Raw genomic sequence first — 19,401 nt, forward strand, 5'->3', positions numbered from 1 at the left:
ATAATTACGATAAATAGATAATGAGACAAAAACAGATAATGTATGTTCATGTTTCTGAATTACCAACTGTCAATATCAATAAACCTAACTAATATTGTATCTAATGGATTAATTGCATAATATAAAAGGTATATAAATATAAATAAATAAATAAAAAGGTCAAGAACTATAATAATATACTGCAATGATGATATTTTGTTTTCCTGTATGTGAAGAGTGTTGATAAAATATGTCTGTTTTTTATTGTACATCATACAAATACACACACATAGACACAAATATTGGATTTATGTTAATAATAATAATAATAATAATAATAATAATAATAATAATAATAATAATAATAATAATAATAATAATAATATGGCACTGACAAGGCCACTGCTGCAATGGGAGCACTTAAAACTCTATGATAATTTTTTTGCATATAAAACCTTTCTACTAAAACTAAAAATCGTTTTAAAATGCAGGACTTTAAATGCAATACTCTTACTTAAATTAAGTATTTGGATAATTGCACTGTTCACAATTGGATCTCTGTTAGAGCAGTTTGCTGTAAAAGTGTTCACCCCTTTTATTTTGGGTTCATATTTATCAACGAAATCTAAAAGAAAAGAAAAAACGAAACAGCATTCCCATTTAAAATATTTTATTGATAAACATACACTTGCTATAAAAGACGATGAACTCTATCCCTCTGAGTGACGACGACACGTGTCATGTGTCCGGTACAGAGGCAACAACACAGAGCAGAGACTCTGGGGGCGACAACACTTGTGATCGAGGCAAACGAGGAGAGATGTTCAGGACCCGGTGAACTGATATAATATCTGGGAAGCAGCAAAATAACTATGTCATTGGTTTAGCTCATGGGAAAGAGAGAGGGAGAGAACGGGAGGTGATTCGGAGTGGCTGATCCATGTAACGTTTTTTTTTGCTGGTATGGAACTGTGCTTCAAGTCAAATTACATATTGCATACATATACATGCACACACACACACTGATAACACACACACGTAATGCCAAGACCCGGAGGTCCGCATGAGTGTGAGATCCCCCTAAACACAAAGTACACCGGTCCTCGCATTCATCACATAAGGCACTGATTCAGGAAGCAGTCAGTCTATGAGAATAAACAACGGCTAAAACATATTAAAGGGGAAAATACTTAAAATCCAAAGAACAAGAATTATTATTACTGTATATGATGCATTGTCATTCCTGTAACATTAATCGTAAAGAACAAAAAAAACAACCCTGTGCAAGTCAGCCAGAGTCGCAAAAACTTAGAAAATATCATGATGTACAACATACAAGAGGAGAGTCAAAGTTCAACTGTTGAGACGACAACAACCTACGTCAAACTCACACTTCGGAGCAATACTCACAATAACTTATACATGTTCTTCTTTCATGCAAAAACCATAAAACACAAAAGCCAAGATGGATGTGTGATGAGTAAGGCATTAAAATGGTCAAGCTACTTCAGGTTATCCAACCCGAACACACGAGTCACATGATCGGTGCAGAAGCAGGGGACAGTAGCTCAGGAAACTGCGTTAAGAGACAGTAGCGTTTAGTTTGTAGTGACACATGTTCAGCTTACGACGAAAACAGATTCTTATTATAGTGTCTTGACTGTGCAAAGGCCTAAACACACTGATTTCTGATTTATTATGTCCATGCTACACCGAATAACTAGAAGTTGTATACATGTGAACAGTTAGAAGCACAGACTGTTCTGTGTGTGCGTGAGATGTTCTTTCATTTAGTGCACGTGTCCGTTCTGCTCTCAGAAAAACATCTGTTAAGCTGTTTGTGCATAAAAAGGGATGATTCCAAAGTTCCAAAGAGATTCCAAGCTCGTTCCAGCGATGAGTTTCCTTTCTCCGTCCAATCACAGACTGCGAAGGAGACGGTGGGGTTCCAGTTTCACTGCAGCTCATCATAGTGTAGTGGGCTGTCCTCTGCCTGCACATACACACACACACACACACAAACACACAATTGTAATAAATCTGTTAAATCAATTTGACCCAAACTAAAAATATGTCCTCTCGGTAATCAGACAGTGTCAAAAGGGTTTTGCATTGTTCTGAACTCTATTTGAAAAATATTCAAGGCTGCAAATCTCTACAAATAAGGATTTCAAGTCATGTTTTTTTAAGATATTTGAAAGAGCACATAGAAATAAAGCTCATTCCCATTCCTCAGTCATGTGTACGAGTATTATCTGTTCCCTCTTTTTTGTGTGCTGTCATTTTAATTGAAAGTATAAAAACACACCACAAAGTTACGCATGTCTTCCTGAAAACACGTTATAAAAATGTGTGTATAGACCATGTGCAATTTCTATGATAATAAAATCCAATATAAGAGAGAATAAAAATAAAATAAAATGTGTGTGCGCCTGTGTGTCATGTTTTCTCACCACGAGTTGCCATGTAGCACTCGTAGCAGCTCAGCTGGCCATTTCGAATCCTCACGTCAGTCCCTGCAGAGGCGTCGCCCAGCTGCCCATCACACACTCCACACTGAGGAGACACACACGTCATTGTTTAAAAGAATTGTCTTAAACAAACCTTCGTATGGATAAATAGGGTCATATAAACACAGAAGATGAGGATTATCGAAAATTATATGAATCTTGTAAACGAAAACTTACTAATCATTTACACAGAGGGAAAATGGTGCTCCAATTTAAAATAGAATAAAGTATGAAGTTTCCTAATTAGTGTGAATGTGTGTATGAGATTAACACCATACCTTAAAACACTGTATGTGGAAAAACAGTCCCAGTGTATCGATGATCATGGCAGCTCCTTTTCCCAGAGGCTGAGAACAACCACAGCAAAGTCTCTTCCCACTTACACACCTACACACACACACAGTGTAAAAAATGAATTGAGATACGAGTTCAAATTCACATCATCAAAGTCAATTGCCCAAACATTTATTTGATTTGCGATTCCATATGTGTTCATGTGTTATTACCTGCTGGGGGAAGGTGGCTGTGGTGGTAATGATGATGAAGAGGAGGAAGCCTGCTGCTGTTTGCCTGTTACAACGTCATGTGATCCAGACCTGAGTTCAAACAACAAGAACCATGATGGAGACACTACTCACATATTCACAACATCTGTAACACGTTTCAGTAAATTCACCCAAGAGGAAGAGACGAAAGACGAAAGAATTATCATAAATACACAGAAGGCATCTTGTCGTACCTTTTAACAGCCTGTGTCTGGTTTAGCTGGAGGTTGCGGTCTAAAGACGCCGTCTTCCACAGCTCCTGTTTCTTTGAGGGTTCACCATCACACACAGGATCTACAAACATGCATCACGAAATAAAAACTCCATCACAGAAACTCAGAGGAATACGTGGAGCTGTGCACCCAAAAGTTCCTGTGTGAATCTCACCCTGGAAAAAATGCAGCTTTGACGCGTGCTGATCCTCGTTCCCCGCGGAGACTCTTTGGCCGTTCTGCTGCGGAGGAACATCGCCGTTCTCCGTCTCGTTGTTTGGCGGCGCTGATGGAGTCGTCTCTGTCTTGACGAGCTGCTGCTTCAACGAGCCGCTGGGATTGAGGGGCGTTACAGTCTCCTCCAGAATCCGTCTCTCCTGCGGGGAAGGTAAACACACAACGAGGAAGATATAAGACACACAAAGCCATGAAGTATTGTACTTTACTTTTGACGTGTAAGTCTGTGTGTTTGCACCTCCTCATTGTGTTTTCGCTCCTCCTCCTCCACCTCTATCTGGGCTTTTTCCCACTCCTTCTTCAGCTTCTCCTGTTCTTTGTGGTATTGCTCCTGCAGAGAAACGATCTACATGTTAAATATATGCACAAAAACACACATACAACTAACTCATGTAGATAAATATACACCAACATCCAGAAGAGGCTGTGTCCTCTGTTTTGTAAACATTCACGGAGCCATGCACCTCCACACAATTCCACCAGTGTACCTGTAGGAGGCGCTCCTGCTCCTGTTGCCACATTTCCAGGCGATTACGCTCCTCATTGGGGTCCCAGACCCAGTGATTAACACGTTTAGCCAAGTTCAACATGGGGGTCTCAATCTACCCAGACCCGACAGACAAGGAAATACACACACATACACAAACACACAGACACACATACGCACACGCACACACACGTACAGGAAATGTGTACGGACCGAAAGGAAAGAAAGAGAGGAAAGGTAAGAGGACAAGTCTGACTACAGTGACTACAGGAGACAAAGGGTCAGGACAGGGTCAAATTTAAGAATGAAGGAGTAACAGAAAAACAAACAAGCTGGAACAAGCCAGAGATACTCACAGTGACACTGCTCTCCTCCAGTCCCTCTGTGGAGAGACACACAAAATAAAACATGAACGACTGAATAACAAGAAACGGTGCAGACATCTGCAGGAGAAAGTTCTGCTGCAAACAATACTTGAAAGTGAGATTTGAAAGTATAAGTTATAGTTGAAAAGAGAGGTTATCTGGGTGAAGCAGTTTTACCTGTGACGGTGGGAGAATATTCTTGCATGCTGCTGGCTGATGAAGCTGGCGGTTCCTTTTTTTCCTTCACCGGTGATGCAACCAAACCAGTAGTTCCATTGACCTGAAAGTGGAACATTAAACCAAATGAATGCCTGATAACTTCATGTCCGTCCTGTTTCTATTTGTGTATTTTCTAAAATATCAAATGTACCATTATCCTGCTTTTGGATGTTGTAGCCAGTTCACAAAACACTTAAAAAAACACAGCATTTTTCATTCTGTCCTGTGTTTTTTCTTCACCCTCCAGGCACTCACTTGTTTCAGTTCATGTAAATGCAATATTAAAATCCCCCTGAGGAGACTTGCTTTACATAGAACATCCATCACAGTGAACAACTGAAGTGTTTCAGTTCAGGCTCAGGTCTAATCAATGGTGTGTTGTAATTTCTACACACTTGAAGTTATTATTAAGTTACCAGATGCACTGCTGTGTTCTTTTGTATTTATTACTTCTGCCAAGGAGCTTGTGTTTTCGCCCCTGTCCATGGTTTGCTTGTTTTTTGGATTACACAAAAATGACTGAGCAAAAATTGGGATGAGAAAAGGGTGAAGAAAGAAGCCAGTAAAGTTTGGTACTGACCAAACGTGGTTGTGAGATAGATTTTTTTAGTTAGTTTAGTTTTTTTGCCATTTTTCAGATTTCCCTGAGAATAATTCCTGGATCTTGATAAAAATAATTAGGTATATTCAGGGGGCTGATGTGGGTCTAACTAGTGCTATTTTAGTTTACAGAAAATACAGATTACACCAAGATGCAACTGTGCAATTTCCATGTATGCTTGTGTTATTGTGTTACAGTACTTTTTATTGTCTTGTGCAATGTTTTTGTCTGAGAAATCCCTGATGCATTTATAATTTATTTAAAGTATAACAGCCATAAGGGCAAATTTCCCACCAGGGTAATTAAGAACATGTTATTGTCTCCTCACATTCAATTTGTATTATCACTTAATGGAAATGTAGATGAAGCATTATTTTCAGATTAGTATTCAGCTGCTGAGGAGGAAATGTTTAATGAAGAAAGCAACTAAACTCACAATATCCCTTTAACAATGTCCATGTTCGTGCACGTTTTACCTGCAGGGTTTAAATTTCGTTTGCTCATGAACAGAAAAGAATCGACAGCTCTCGGGTGTCAGAGGTTTCAGGAAACACTTGAGTGCTCCAGGATGGAAATTTCATGAAAACAATTCCCACTCCCATGTGTATTTTCCATACAGACAGTAAACACACTGTGATGGATCAGCTCTCTTAAACTAGACTGAACCATCTGCAGTTTGTGGGTAAAAACACAAGAAGCACAGATGTTGTCCTTTAGCATGTCCCCTGTTTTATTACCTGTCCATTACTTTGCTCTGGGTTGAGCGGCTCCACCAGCGTCTGCGTCAGCTCCGTGACGATCGTTGTTGTGATGATGCAGTTTCGGCCTCCAATCAGAGAGCTGATGGCCGAGCCTGAAGATGCGGTGGACTTCTCTGTCTGTGGAGGCGGTGGTGGTGGTGGCTGTTCTGTTGTCTCCTGGTTTTTCACCAGCGTCTCCTCAGCGGGAAAATCTTTCTCTGTCTGTTTGGAGCTGACGTCTTCAATCTCCTGTGGCGAGTGCTGAGGGGAGGCGGGCGTGGCAGGAGCGGATAAATCCTCTGTCGCCTCTCCATTCACACGCACCAACACATCCATCTGATTGGGACAAAGACACAAAGGTCAGGACTGCAAGGACAGTTCGATCATGGAAACTCCACTGATCCACTTTTCTTACAAAGAGAGATCCACACAAACTCATAGATTCTCGATCATCATCAACATAAATGACGTCGTCAACAGTGCGCTCACAACAATGACAACAGCTCCAGCTCGGGTTCTGTGTCCCGAGTCAAGCAGCTGGTCTTTATTTGCTCCGGCTCAGTTAGTGCATTATAGTTTCAGAGAGAAAAACTGCAACCAGCATCACCACAGGCCAAATGAACAGAAGGGATTATTGGTAAATAAAATGAAATAAAAACGTAAAAAAGCCAGCATGGTCTGAGGCAAGAGGAGCAATAAGGAGACAAAGATCTGGGAACTAATGTGCAAATATATAAGTCAACATAGTTATGAGCTGTACAGACCTTCCAACCAGAGACATAAAAATGGCATCTATGTCACTGGGAACAAGGTCAAGGGTAGGAGAAGAAATGTAGTATTAGATGATGCTGACTGGTAATGACTGACATGGCGTCCTCACCTTGACCGGTTTGTGTCCAGACGGCGTGCTCCTGGGCTGGCAGTAGGGCTTGGCAACCAGGAGGGGCAGAGGCCTGGAGGGAACAGATGGAGGGGAGGGGATTGTGTGGGCCGGCTGTTTGGTGTGAGGCTGCGCTTGAGTGATTCGAGGCGGCGTGTGCTTGGTCTGAGGCTTCGCATCTCCTGTAATCTGCTGTGTCTGATGTGCGGTGGGAGACTCTGTTGGTTTGGACTGAGGTTTGTTCAGTTCTATCAACTGCGGTGGTTTATTTTCTGAATTTGTGACAGTGGTGGGGGGACTGGTGGGTGTCGGGGAACTGGTGGGGACAGACACTGACGTCTCTTGTTGAGGAGTTGTATCTTTCTCTATCTCTTCAGGTTTCATTTCCCTCTGTTCTGTCACAACAGCAGGTTCTGGTTTGCGCAGAGGTTCTGACGTTTCAGAGTCTTCAACAGCTGAGGAGGTTTTGTCCTCTTCGTCCACCCGAGTGGCGTCTGATGTGGGTTTCGAGGTGGATCTGGGCAGTTTCAGGCTGTCCAGTGTTGCGTCGCTGATGGTGAAGCGGAGAGCGTAGCGCTGTAAAACCACGGCTGCCTCCTCTGGAGTCGCTGCGTTCCTATAGGCCTCACACAACTCTAACTCTCTGCGCTCCCTGGAAAGGAGGAGAAGGCACAGACACATTGAGAACTTTTCCTTTTGTTGTGTTTAAAGCATTTTAGGATTGAGATTTAAAAAGTATCATCATCTTACTTCTCCTCCAAGATCTGATTGTACGTCTTTATGCTTTTCCTCTTGTTGCCGTCACCTCCGTGCTCCTTCATGCTCTTCTCCATCCTCTTCCTCTCTTCCTCTTTCTTGATCAGCTCCTGTGACGTGCTGCGACGGCGAGTCTTCCAGCGAGCCAGGTCCTGTCACAGGTTAATAGCGACAAACAATTACAGGATACTGCTGTTATTTCCCCCTCCACTATTTAAATGGATGCAGCTATCTTTGTTCTTTTATACTGTTATAACTTTCTTACATTATGCCAGTGGTCCTCCTCCTCCTGAAAGCTGTACTGTTCCTGCATGCGCTCGTGTCGGGATTGGCTCAGCGGTGGTAAATATCCCACCTCCTCCTCGTTGAGCATGTCACCCAAACTCACACTCCTACACGGGAAAGAAACAGACACGAAAATCTCATGTAAATCACTGCAGCACTTGACACAACATGATGTAAATTCACATGATCATAATCCAGTCCAAATAAATAAAACACATTCAATGATTAAAAAAACAGCAGCAGAGGAAAAGAAAATCTGACATAGACACACAATCAAATGTGGTCAGGTGGTAATTAAAACCTTTATGAACACACAGCACAACGTACACGACTGATAACAGTCCACCAAACATAAAAACAACGTTATTGTTCTTTATGTTCTGTTCTGTAAGTGCAGAAAATATGTCAGTGATCCATAAACTCATCACAAAGCAATTAAACAAGCAACAAAGCAAATTAATAAACCATGACTGATCAATCTAACATAATTGTAGTTTAAATTAGGATATAATATTTTAAACAAACAAGCAAAATAAATTCATAACACAATTCAGTGGTGGAAAGGAACCGAGTACATTTACTGTATGTGTGCAGGATATATCTCACATACAGCCCGTTTGGACGATTTCATGAGTATACCGTGTGTATACATTTGTTTTATTACTACTTTCACATAAGATCTGAGTACGTCTTCCACCACTGAGATAATTAGATTCAAAATGCAACTGAAAAGCAAAATATGTTAGTATAAATCTGGATATAAGTAATAACCGCTGAGTTATTGTGTTTTATATAAAATATATTTTTGGAGTGTACTCTTTGAAATCGAGCGTGCACAGCGTGAGCATGTTGTCGTCATGCAGAGGCTCGCCCAGGTTCACGCTGAGAGACTTACTCTGTGTCCTCAGACATAAAAGCAACTCGCCGGCTCACCCTAAAACAATAACAGAATCAAAATGAATGAGAGGAGAGAGCACTTGTGAATATCAACTTCTTGTTCATTTCCATTTACAGATCGAGTAAATAAGTGAAATAAGACTGGGTTAGTGGAAATCTGGAAGTGAAGACATGTGCACAAAGCTTGGACGGGCATCTCACATGATGGGAGGTAGATCATCGTCCTCCAGCCAGAGCGGCTTCTTTCGCGGTGGCTCATTCACATCCCTTTTTCTCTCTTCCACCCTTCTCTCAGTTTTTGTCTCCAACACGGCCTCCACTTTACAGATCAGTGCAGCAGCAGCAGCGGCAGGACTGGGTGGAGGGGTGAGTGATGGAGAAGAGAGGGGCTCAGTCAAACCTGCGACAGAGGTGTTGGGGACTCTCATGTCTCCCTCTTGCTTTCCAGCCTCCTCCTTCTCCTGCCGCTCCATCAGCGTTGTACACCTGGGGCCGGTTGGGGGGGCAGGGGGTGGTGCCTGAGGTTCTGCTGCTACGATAACGCTGCGGCTAAAATCCAGTAACAAGGCCAAGATTACCAAGAGACACGGCTTGAAGGGTAAATCAAGAACGAATCACAGATGAAAGAAGAGTGCCGCTTTCTTCAACTTTTATGACAAATAAACATAGTGTGGAGTGTTTAGAATAAATAGGATCATCTTGCACTTCCCTCGACCTTATGGAAGTGTAAAGTCAATCATTTTCTTGTCTCTCTATAAACTTTATTCTTTTTGCTCTATACGGAAAACAGAAAATTGTTGAGCCAATTTAAAAAAACACTTCAATTGTTAACACAGACTAACAAATAAATTATGTTTATTCAAATTTAAGTTTCCAAGTTATCAATTAATTTGATAAAAGTTTATTTTACAAATCCACAATTTCCTCGGGCGTTTCCTGTAATGTAATCTGATATTAATTGGTACTAATTTTAGAGATGGTATTTAATTGTTTCCCTCTAATTGTTTTTGTTCATAGCAGCTCAACTGAACATTCAAAATGTGATTAAATATGTTCTTCGGTCAACTTTAAATATGTGGAGGGTAGAGACTCCAGTAATAAGTAAATAATAAGTAATAATAATTTCAAATAAATGTCCCTGTAATAAGAATCAATTCTCAAATTCTGTCCACAGAAGTTATCAGGTAATTATTATGTCACTACAGACCTGGTTAAGGTCATTTGTGGAGAGAAGTGCAGTTTTCTTTCCTCAGTGATTCAGCAATGATTTACACTTAAAACACAAACAACAGTCGATCGCTCCAAACTCAACGACAAGTCCAAACTGAGCACAAGCTGAGCCGAGCCATGTGAGAAGCAGAGCTGTGACCGTGACGACAAATCAAATCCGTCAGTCCTTTGATACACAGATAATACAAATGAAACCACATCACACACATGCAGCTGCAGGCGCTCACACATGCTGGAACCAGAACAACTACACCATCAAGTCAGAATCAACCAAATCCTCCACAGGGACGTGTTAATGTCAGTAGCACAGACCACAAATCTCACAAACATGGTTAAACCTTTATCTCTCCCAGTTAAATATGTTTTTGTTAATTTCTGCAGTTAACCAATGCCGCAACCTCTTCATCACTCAGACGCAGTAAATACCTTTCACTAGTCATCTTCTCAGCGTGCTTGGGTCTGCTGTGTAGCGGCTTCATTGCCGACACAGGGCTGACGCTATATTTGACTGATCCAGGTACGGGCAGGAACTGGTTACGGAACTGATTAGTCCTGGGTGCAGTTGGCTTTTGGTAAGATCCCGTCCTCCGAGCCATCATGTCGTCCTTCTCCAGGTCGGGCAAGGGCTCGTTTTCATCATACTCATCCTCATCCTCATCCTCATCGTATTCCCGTTCGTTGTGAGGTGTCAATCGCACCGCCATCGCGTCAGGCTGTGGTTGAGGTGTTTCCATGTGAACTCTTGGTTGTTGTTGTTGTTGTTGTTGTTGTTGTTGTTGTTGCTCCACTCTGTGAGACAAACTCTTATGATTGAAATAACTAAACATCAAGTTGTTGAATCTCTTTGAGGATGCAAACCCACACCGAGCTTGTTAGTTCCCTCTGCACACTGTTAGACACAGTCCCACACAAATCTCAGCCCACCTGACGCCCAGTTTCTTGTTTCTCTCCATCTGCACTTCCTTCTTGTTACGCGGAGCAGCATCGGGAGTGTCCTCCCCCGCTGTGCAGCGCTTGGAGCTGGGCAGAGGCAGGAAGCGGTTGTAAGTCGCTGTGGCCGTGCTTTGTTTATGGAAAGCTCCTGCCCTCCTTGCCATCATGTCGTCTTTCTGGAGATCTGGGATCCTCTCCTGCTCCTCCTCATCCTCCTCCTCCTCCTCCTCCTGTGCTCTCCTTTCGTACTGAGCCAGACGAGCGTCCAGCTCAGCGGGAGTAGCGGCACACTCAGGGGTCCAGGGTGGGAGACCGGCAGAAGGAGGTGTGGTTTGACTGAGGTCGGCTCCATCAACCTGGCTGTGAGAGCATCACATAAACTTCTAATGCAGCAAGAGAGATGGATAATCTACGCTCACACTTGCAATCATAGCCTTCAAGTCAAAGCACGCTCATGCAGAAAAGCTAAATCGTCACTAAGTGTTCAGAACAAAAACTGAACTTTCAATATGTGAATTCCCTGAATAACATCCAGTAAAGGAAAAAACAAATCATAAAACATGCAAAAATAATGCAAATGTCCCATAAACACAGTCTGTGATGAGATGTTGAGCCACATCAGACACTTTGACCATCAGAGTCTTGTGACAACCTCCATCCACAAAGTGCAGTGATTTCTCACCGTTGAATCACTTAAAAATACCCAAAAACACGATAGAAGGGTTCAAAGATTCAGTGTGTTGTTTCTCACATACACAAGCAACGTGTGCGGTGAAAGGCAACGTGGCATGCTCCTGAATCAGAAAAAACTGCAAATGATAAAAATTCAAGATAGAAGTATGAAAAATGTTCATATGTCACAGTTTTAAAGTAAAGTTTGTGCTCAAAAGCAAATCTAATAAACAGACTAAGATATTTTAGGAACGTTTAAATATAAAAATTACAGAACTTCTCAATACTGTCCCTTTATTACAGGATTTGTCACTTTATTTTAGTGCTGTTTAATGCCTCTCTATTTTTGAATTCGTTGCATATATATATATATTCTTTTTTATTTCTTTAGCTAATTTCAATGTGTTTTCTTAATTTGAGTTTTTACTCTCAAATCCACGTTTTTCAACTTCTTTCGTTTTTTTTTTAACTCCTTAACAATGATGATATTGGCCTGTAAACCCCTGTGTTGGTCTGTCTGTACAGTTTACAACAGCAAGGTACACATGCATTTGTCTGTGTGTGTGTGTGTGTGTGTGTGTGTGTGTGTGTGTGTGTGTGTGTGTGTGTGTGTGTGTGTGTGTGTGTGTGTATCTTTGTTTCTTATCAAAACTACAAGCAAATCAGTTGAGCGCACAGAGGTTCATCCAAACTACCTAATTTACTCATTCAAATATGCTTGTTTTCTATGACATTTCTCAAAATGGCATTGGCAAGCATTTCGAATAAACTGATTAAAAAGCAATGCAGCAGAAAACAACCTCTTTTTTTCCTCAATGCAGTCCATAAAAGTGCACGTGAGCCGGGATTCAAGCCTCTACGACCTACGTTGTCTCGTATTTGGCCTCGTCCATACCTGCGTTCCCGCTCTGAAAGCTGGGAGCCCAGGCCAATGGTAGGCATGGCTACAGTTGCCTTGGAAAGGAGTCGTCTTAGCAACTCCGTCTCCTCCCCTTCATTTGATGTGACTGTGTCTATTGGCTGCTCGATCTCAGTCACGCCCCCAAAGGTCACAACTTTGCTGTGACCTCGTCCAGCCTTTGCTGATCCGCTGAGAGGAGTCCCATAACTTTTCTCCAGACAAGCCTGACACACAGGTGCCGCGCTAGCCTCACTGCAGATGTAACAACCTCACAGATGAAGACACACACAAGTACGCACACACACACACACACACACACACACACACACACACACAGACACACAACAACAGCCAGGAAAAGAGCAGGGGGAGAAGAAATCATGAACAACAGGAGACAAAGGACGAGACTGTGAAGACAAAGGAAGGATGAGGTGGAAATGATGAATCAGGCAGGAAGTGTGGATGGACAGAAAAGGGGAATAACATTGGGATGTGAACTTAAATCACTTCATCAGACGTGCACGTTCACGTGTACTATCTACTCTAGGTGGCCACATTTTCCCGTTAACTGCTGCTGCTCCTCTGGGAACACAAAAAACTCTTTATCCTGTCTGATGACATCAGCACGGAGAGAAATACAAAGACGTAGCAGTGCCCACAGCCAACAGTCGCCTCTTTTCTTTCTCAGGCACACACACACACAGACACACACACACACACAGACACACACACACACACACACACACCGTCTCATACACACAAACCATTCCTTCTCTGTTTCAATGGCCGTCAAAGAAGACTGAAGAGGCCTGACGTCCACAATAATGAGGAGAATAAACAAGCAGATGAGGACATGGGGAGACGAGGAGAACAGGGAGACTCAGTCTGGGCACATGAAAAACACAACAGGTTACAAGAGATTCAAGAATGACGAGAGATGAAAGGGAATAAACAATTTCAGATTTTGTTTCTAACAATAAAAGACTGTAAGAGGAGCGAACTATAAAGTGACAGGTCCTAAAATCTGTCTCAAGTTAACTTTATTTATGTTGAAGTCTCCTCGTGAGCCTCTGCGACCTTGACGCCTTCCCCTGCCTCGGTCTGCAGAGACATTCAAGAAGCATAATTCAAATTGTTTCTGCAGGTTTCAAGAAGATAGATTGAAACGTGAAGACTTTTTTAAGACCATAATAAATGCAAATCAAGACCTATGTAAATTGTGAAAGAGATATTTAAAGTGGCCTCATAGAGAGTAACCCTGGAAATGCTTCGTAATCTCGTGAACTACAGGCAGAGACAGTAGATATTGGTCAGGCTCTAACAGACACACACACGCACACATACACACAACACACAACACTTGACATACAGCAGCATGTCAGCGCTTTGTACTGAGTGTGTGCTGAGTGTGTGTTGGGCACCTGGGTTCAGTCATCTTGAGTTTCTCCCACTTCTTCATGTCTGCCTGGCTCATAGAGGCAGAAACAAAGCTCATTGGTCCATCCCTCTGAGGGAGGGTCCGACTCTGAGCCCGCCTACGAGCCAGGTCGTCCTTCTGCTTGTTAGGCATCGCTTTAACCCTCCCCTCTTCCTCCTCATCCTCCTCTTCCTCGCGGCGAGGGGCAGAGTTTAGGAAGGGGTTGTCTTTGCGTGTAATGATGTCAGGAAGCGCTTCCTTCTCACTGTCCAATCACACAACGCCAGTGCAGCGGCATCACACAGCACGAGTAACATGTCAAAGTGGAGCACACACATCAACCCACAAGTGGCCACAACACCCAAAGGAAAGAAAAGAACAGGAAATGGAAAAGAATATTTAGAAGTGAGTGAGAGGAAATGGAAGAAAAAAGGCAAATTCAAACAAAGGCACTCAGCCAACCTGATCTCTCTCTCCTGCAGTGTTTGCTGGGAGGCCCGTCGAATCCCCTCCCAGCGCTCCCGATCTTTGTTGCTACATACTGCCGGGACAAACTGGTGCACCCTGGGAGCAACGGCGCCGCGATGAGCTCGTCTGGACGCCAGGTCATCTTTCCGAACATCTGGAACTTTCTGCGCCTCTGCCTCCTCCTCCGCATCCGAGGAGGAATCCCAGGCAGATTTCTGAGAGGTCAAAAAGTCGTTATCCCGGCGAAGGATGATGCTCGGGGATGGTGACCTCACTTCCTCTTCCTCCACCGTGGGAGCGCTGGAGTTGGGGATGGGACGACGTAGCATGGTCATTTCAGAGAGGATTCAAAATCGAGCCTTTCGAGCAAAGGTAGTGACGTGCAAAAATTCAGACTCAGCGCGTGCCCACACAAAATGCTGATTAGTTTGCGGTAAAATGTGCATTGACACACCAACCCCCCAGCACTCGCTCAATCAGGGAGCAGCTCCTGTCCACTGAAACCTCAAATCCACCTCTCCCATGGGCCTCTAATCTCTCTCATAACACCAATAATGAGCAAGCGGTTAGTTTCCAGTCGCTCCACAAATCAGTACATTACACATCACACAGAACTCATTAGGCAACCAGGCTCCTGAAACCAGACACAGCAGCAGTGTCGGATCAAACCACAGACTAATTCACCAACACAACTTCTTGTTAGTGAACATGATTGACATCGCTGAGCCACAACGGCAGCAGCAGATCCGGTGTCCGTGCTCTCTGACCTGCTGTAGCGAACAGCAGCCGGCAGAACTTTGATCCCCATCTTCTCCAACTTCTGCAGCCTCCTCTGCTCCAGCACCTCCTGCGCCACCTTCTCCTCTTCCTGTTTTAGTTTCTCCCCATTGTTCTCGACGGCCCAAGTGACGGTCTTGGCAGTTTTGAGGTGCAGTCCAGTTCTTTTGCTGGACTGCTCCGGAGTGGCTTGCAAGTGACTGGAGAACAGTGTGTGACGGCAGGGAAAGATTAGGTGAAGGGAAAGATAATGGAGGTTTGTGTGGTCTGGGTTTTCGGCTCAGTTTTACGTATCTACTTTTTCTTTTACTTAGATTTATCGATTCTATTCATGTGTCCATTCTTTACCTCCGCTGCTCTCCGTCCTCTGTGTGTGGTTTTCGCCGCGGAGCTGGGATGTAGGAGCTGGCATTGGTTCGGTTGGGAAGAAACTGGTTGAAAGGGATGGAGCTCCTTGACTCCCCGCTGGCAGTCCGCCTGGCCAACATGTCATCCTTCCGCACATCTGGCCTCCTGCCGGAGCCGTCGGCCTCTGAATCGCTGCCTCGCCCTGGGCAACAATGAGAGATGAATCATAAAGTAAAAAAAGAGCGAGTGCGGTTTGAACATATGTCAGGACTTTGATTAACTGGTCATTGCATAATAACCTTTGTAAACACTAAACAGATGTCAAGACATGTGCTTCTATATCTTTTTCATCAAAAACAGTTTCACCTCTTTCCCAAATTTGATTTGTTCCCAAAATTCAGCAATAACTTTGGTTGGAAAAACGGATAAAACAAAAACTGCAAAAATCTAAAGCACCATTATGCAAATGGTCAGAAAGACAGAGAACAATCTTTTCTTTTCCACCTAATCAAAGCATTCTTCAAACTACACTACAATTTGGAGCTTATTCCCTGTCCATCTTTCTTATTGTGTAATAAATAACATGACACTGTCTCTGTGAACTCCAGGAAATAATGGAATTAGTCCATTCCCGGGCCTGTAACACTGTTTTTCTTGTCACTCTGCTGCACACACACATTATACTGTCAACAAAAACGACACAAACAGGATGCATGTGTTACCCCCTTCAAACACACTCACTGACACTGACACACACACACACTCACTGACACACACACTCACTGACACACACACACACACACACACACACACACACACACACACACACACACACACACACACACACACACACACACACACACACACACACACACACACACACACACACACACACACACACACACACAGACTGACATATGACAGGCAGGATGTTGACCTCAGTCTGCGTTTCCCAGGTCCAAATCTGTGGTGATTGCTACTTAGACCAACAGCTGCTACATCTGGGGCACACACACACACACACACACACACACACACACACACACACACACACACACACACACACACACACACACACACACACACACACACACACACACACACACACACACACACACACACACACACACACACAGCTGTTGTCCATAGCCAGCCTGACTCCCCATACCACACCAAGGTTAAATTTCAACATGTTAGAGAACAGTAGTCAGACTATTTATGGATAAGTGGCTTTGTATTTCTGCTTTTGGGAAAACATTTTGGGAACATTACACGTCTTTGCTGCCTGTGTGAGAGTTATATAAGGAGATCGAAACCACTCTCATGCTTGTGTGGGAGGGAGTTGGTGAGTTTGGCTTTGAATTCAGGGGGAAAAGTTTGCCTGGTATTTTCCAAAGGCCCAAAAACATTTATTTTTCCTATTTTAGAGACGTTTATCAGAACCAACCATCAGTGTTGCCTCGATTCACCACATCAGGGGAAGGACTGTGCTGGGAGCGGGAGCCAAAGGAGTCCAGGCTGTCCAAAACAAAAGAGAACAGATCAGAACACATATCGCAGTTTCACAAAGTAGCTACTGTATCGACACATGGGACATTTCCATTGAACTGCTCATGGCGAATCTTAAAAAACAAGAAGGGTGTGTGACGTGTGTGTGTGTGTGTGCCTGTGTGTGTGTGCACTGACAGATGTCTCTCACCTGTCGAGGGAGTTGTCGCGGGTGTGTCGTGGTGGAGAGAGAGAATCGCTCCTCTCAGAGTCCCAGCAGTCGTAGCCGCTGTCTCTAACACTGCGCTTCTGTGGACTGTCGCCTCCTTCCTCAGTCTCCTACGAACACACACAGACACAACAAGAGGCCCCCGGCTCGCTTTACGTTGTTCCGCCATAATCGACCACCATAGAACACATATGATCACAGTTTAAATAACGCTGACACACGTTTAAAAACAAGACTGTATTTTAGTATATAGCTGGAACATGTGGTCAATGTGTGAAATTGAGGATGTAGTTTAAAGCCTTTTCTGGAACCACACGACGCCAATTATCACATTGATGACATGTCATTGTGTTGTATTTGCATCAATGCGTCATTTAGTTTAACCTTTATCTGTTTGCTTCTCTCCCAATGAAGCTCTTCTCATTTACATGTTTTGACTGTTCACACATTGCCTAAGAGTTAACGCATGCAGCACATGTCTCTGTATTGAGTACCTGTGGTGTGATGTCTGCTGTATATTGTTCTTGAGTTATAAATGGATATATAGAACTTTTCCAGTCTTATTGACTTATTGATTGGTTCAGCATTGCCCAAAAATGCCAACTGGAGGTGCTGGGGATCGAACCACTGACCTTCTTGCTAGTGGGCGACCCGCTCTACCTTCTGAGCTTGTAAGTTCTACGTTTTTAATAAGCTTGTGATGGTAACATTATAATTTCTCTGCCTGAACCAGGAGTAGCTGTGGTGTTACAAAAACAAAAATGTGTTTTCTCCTCTCTCCTGCATCCAAACATAGACAGGAAATGGGCAAATCCTCCCCCGCACCTCCTCCATGCTCCTATCAGTCATTCTGTCTGCCTCCTACCTCCTCCTCCTCCCTTCACTCACCATCTTCATTTGGGAAAGAAGCCCTTCAAACTCCTTGAGGTTGAGAGTAGGCCCACTGTAGGAGGCACAGCCGCTGGCAGCCTTCCCCAGCCAGAACACTGTGTTCAGCACCTGCGGGACAGAGATTGTAGAGTAGGTGCATTATATAAATGCTACACCCACGAGAATTGAAGGTAATGTAAAAAGAAAAAATAGCAAGAACTCACATTTTTTAGTTTGCGGTTACAGTCGGAGTCCCTGGTGAGAGAAACGTGTGTTACTGCTGTGTGATACTACATTAAAACAGACATGTACAGCAACAGAACCCACAAAAACACTCCGCTATTTACTTGAGGTTCGCCCGCATGGACGTGTCCTGCAAGTCCCCGGGGTCAAACAGCTGGGAGCCCCTCAGGCCCAGCTCCTCACAGCCCCGCAGGAAGACTGACAGGTTGTCCTAGAGGAAACCGCAGGGGACAACAGACGGAGTCAGAGTTTATCACGTTGACGAACACTGAGCTTTACTCGGCTGAATGTGACACTGTGCCGGGTGTCCTCTTACCAGGCCGGCGATGGGGGTGGGCAGTCTGTTGATCTTCTTGACCAGCCCTGGTCTGATTGCACTCAGCAGCCTGTGTGGGTGGAGGAGGGGAGAGGCAGAGATTTAGTCCCGGGGGGAGTTTACGTATGTTGTTGCTACTTCAGACATCAAAAAGGGAAATGGAGTGATGTCACAGGCTTACTCGCATAACAGGATGCCGTTCTCCAGCGCGCTGCGGAAGACCTTGTCTCCAAAGCTCTTCCCTGTAACAGCCTTTGGAAGGGGGACAGGAAGAGACAGGTGTTAAAGAGGATCCTGGGCTGCAGCTAACAATTATTTAGAATATTGGTCAGCATCTTTAGTTTGACCATTCATTAAGTCAATAAAATATCAGAAATCATTGGAAATATCTGAAATTCTCACATTTATCAAAGGAATGACATTTTCCTTTGATAAATGTGATTCATTTTCTGCAGGCTGAGTAATTGCAACTGCATCTAAATTCCTCAATCAGATTGAGTGTAGCCATCCATCCATTATCTATACTGCTTATCCTGTCAGGACCGCAGGGGGGTGGGGGCTTCAGTCAGTTCCAGCTGACAGTGGGCGTGAGGCAGGGTACATCCTCAGCAGGTCACCAACATAAAATGAGACAGACGACCGTTCATGCTCTCATGGACAACTAAATTTCGAGTTTCCAATTAACCTAACCCGAATCTGCATGTCTTTGGACTGTGGGAGTACCAATGGGGGAGAACATACACAACTCAAAATGTCATTTAAAAGTAATGACATTCACGATAGAGGGGATGGTCGA

General features: G+C 43.7%; 1 protein-coding gene across 4 annotated transcripts in view; it reads right to left on the reverse strand.

Moving 5' to 3' along the window:
• Positions 1-627: 627 nt before the first annotated feature.
• The window catches only part of LOC117770960 (LIM and calponin homology domains-containing protein 1-like), a 37,197-nt gene continuing 18,423 nt past the window's right edge, over positions 628-19,401 (reverse strand). Inside the window, exons 4-33 of one of the 4 annotated variants that reach the window (XM_034600921.1) lie at positions 18,787-18,857; positions 18,606-18,675; positions 18,394-18,500; positions 18,271-18,301; positions 18,065-18,175; positions 17,159-17,286; positions 16,907-16,977; positions 15,460-15,661; positions 15,102-15,311; positions 14,329-14,628; positions 13,871-14,131; positions 12,444-12,701; positions 10,868-11,236; positions 10,370-10,732; positions 8,915-9,262; positions 8,712-8,750; positions 7,797-7,923; positions 7,526-7,683; positions 6,776-7,427; positions 5,881-6,231; positions 4,513-4,615; positions 4,327-4,352; positions 3,972-4,085; positions 3,722-3,814; positions 3,422-3,623; positions 3,229-3,328; positions 2,996-3,085; positions 2,768-2,876; positions 2,433-2,535; positions 628-1,972 (exon numbers count right to left, since the gene is read on the reverse strand). In XM_034600921.1, coding sequence (XP_034456812.1) covers positions 1,947-1,972; positions 2,433-2,535; positions 2,768-2,876; positions 2,996-3,085; positions 3,229-3,328; positions 3,422-3,623; positions 3,722-3,814; positions 3,972-4,085; positions 4,327-4,352; positions 4,513-4,615; positions 5,881-6,231; positions 6,776-7,427; positions 7,526-7,683; positions 7,797-7,923; positions 8,712-8,750; positions 8,915-9,262; positions 10,370-10,732; positions 10,868-11,236; positions 12,444-12,701; positions 13,871-14,131; positions 14,329-14,628; positions 15,102-15,311; positions 15,460-15,661; positions 16,907-16,977; positions 17,159-17,286; positions 18,065-18,175; positions 18,271-18,301; positions 18,394-18,500; positions 18,606-18,675; positions 18,787-18,857 — 5,193 coding nt within the window. In that variant the 3' untranslated portion in view covers positions 628-1,946. The remainder of the gene's footprint in view (positions 1,973-2,432; positions 2,536-2,767; positions 2,877-2,995; positions 3,086-3,228; positions 3,329-3,421; positions 3,624-3,721; positions 3,815-3,971; positions 4,086-4,326; positions 4,353-4,512; positions 4,616-5,880; positions 6,232-6,775; positions 7,428-7,525; positions 7,684-7,796; positions 7,924-8,711; positions 8,751-8,914; positions 9,263-10,369; positions 10,733-10,867; positions 11,237-12,443; positions 12,702-13,870; positions 14,132-14,328; positions 14,629-15,101; positions 15,312-15,459; positions 15,662-16,906; positions 16,978-17,158; positions 17,287-18,064; positions 18,176-18,270; positions 18,302-18,393; positions 18,501-18,605; positions 18,676-18,786; positions 18,858-19,401) is intronic. The other 3 variants (XM_034600930.1, XM_034600937.1, XM_034600944.1) reach the window with 3 other exon arrangements.

This window comes from Hippoglossus hippoglossus, chromosome 1, assembly GCF_009819705.1.
Source record: "Hippoglossus hippoglossus isolate fHipHip1 chromosome 1, fHipHip1.pri, whole genome shotgun sequence".
In the NCBI taxonomy this organism is placed as follows: Eukaryota; Metazoa; Chordata; class Actinopteri; order Pleuronectiformes; family Pleuronectidae; genus Hippoglossus; species Hippoglossus hippoglossus.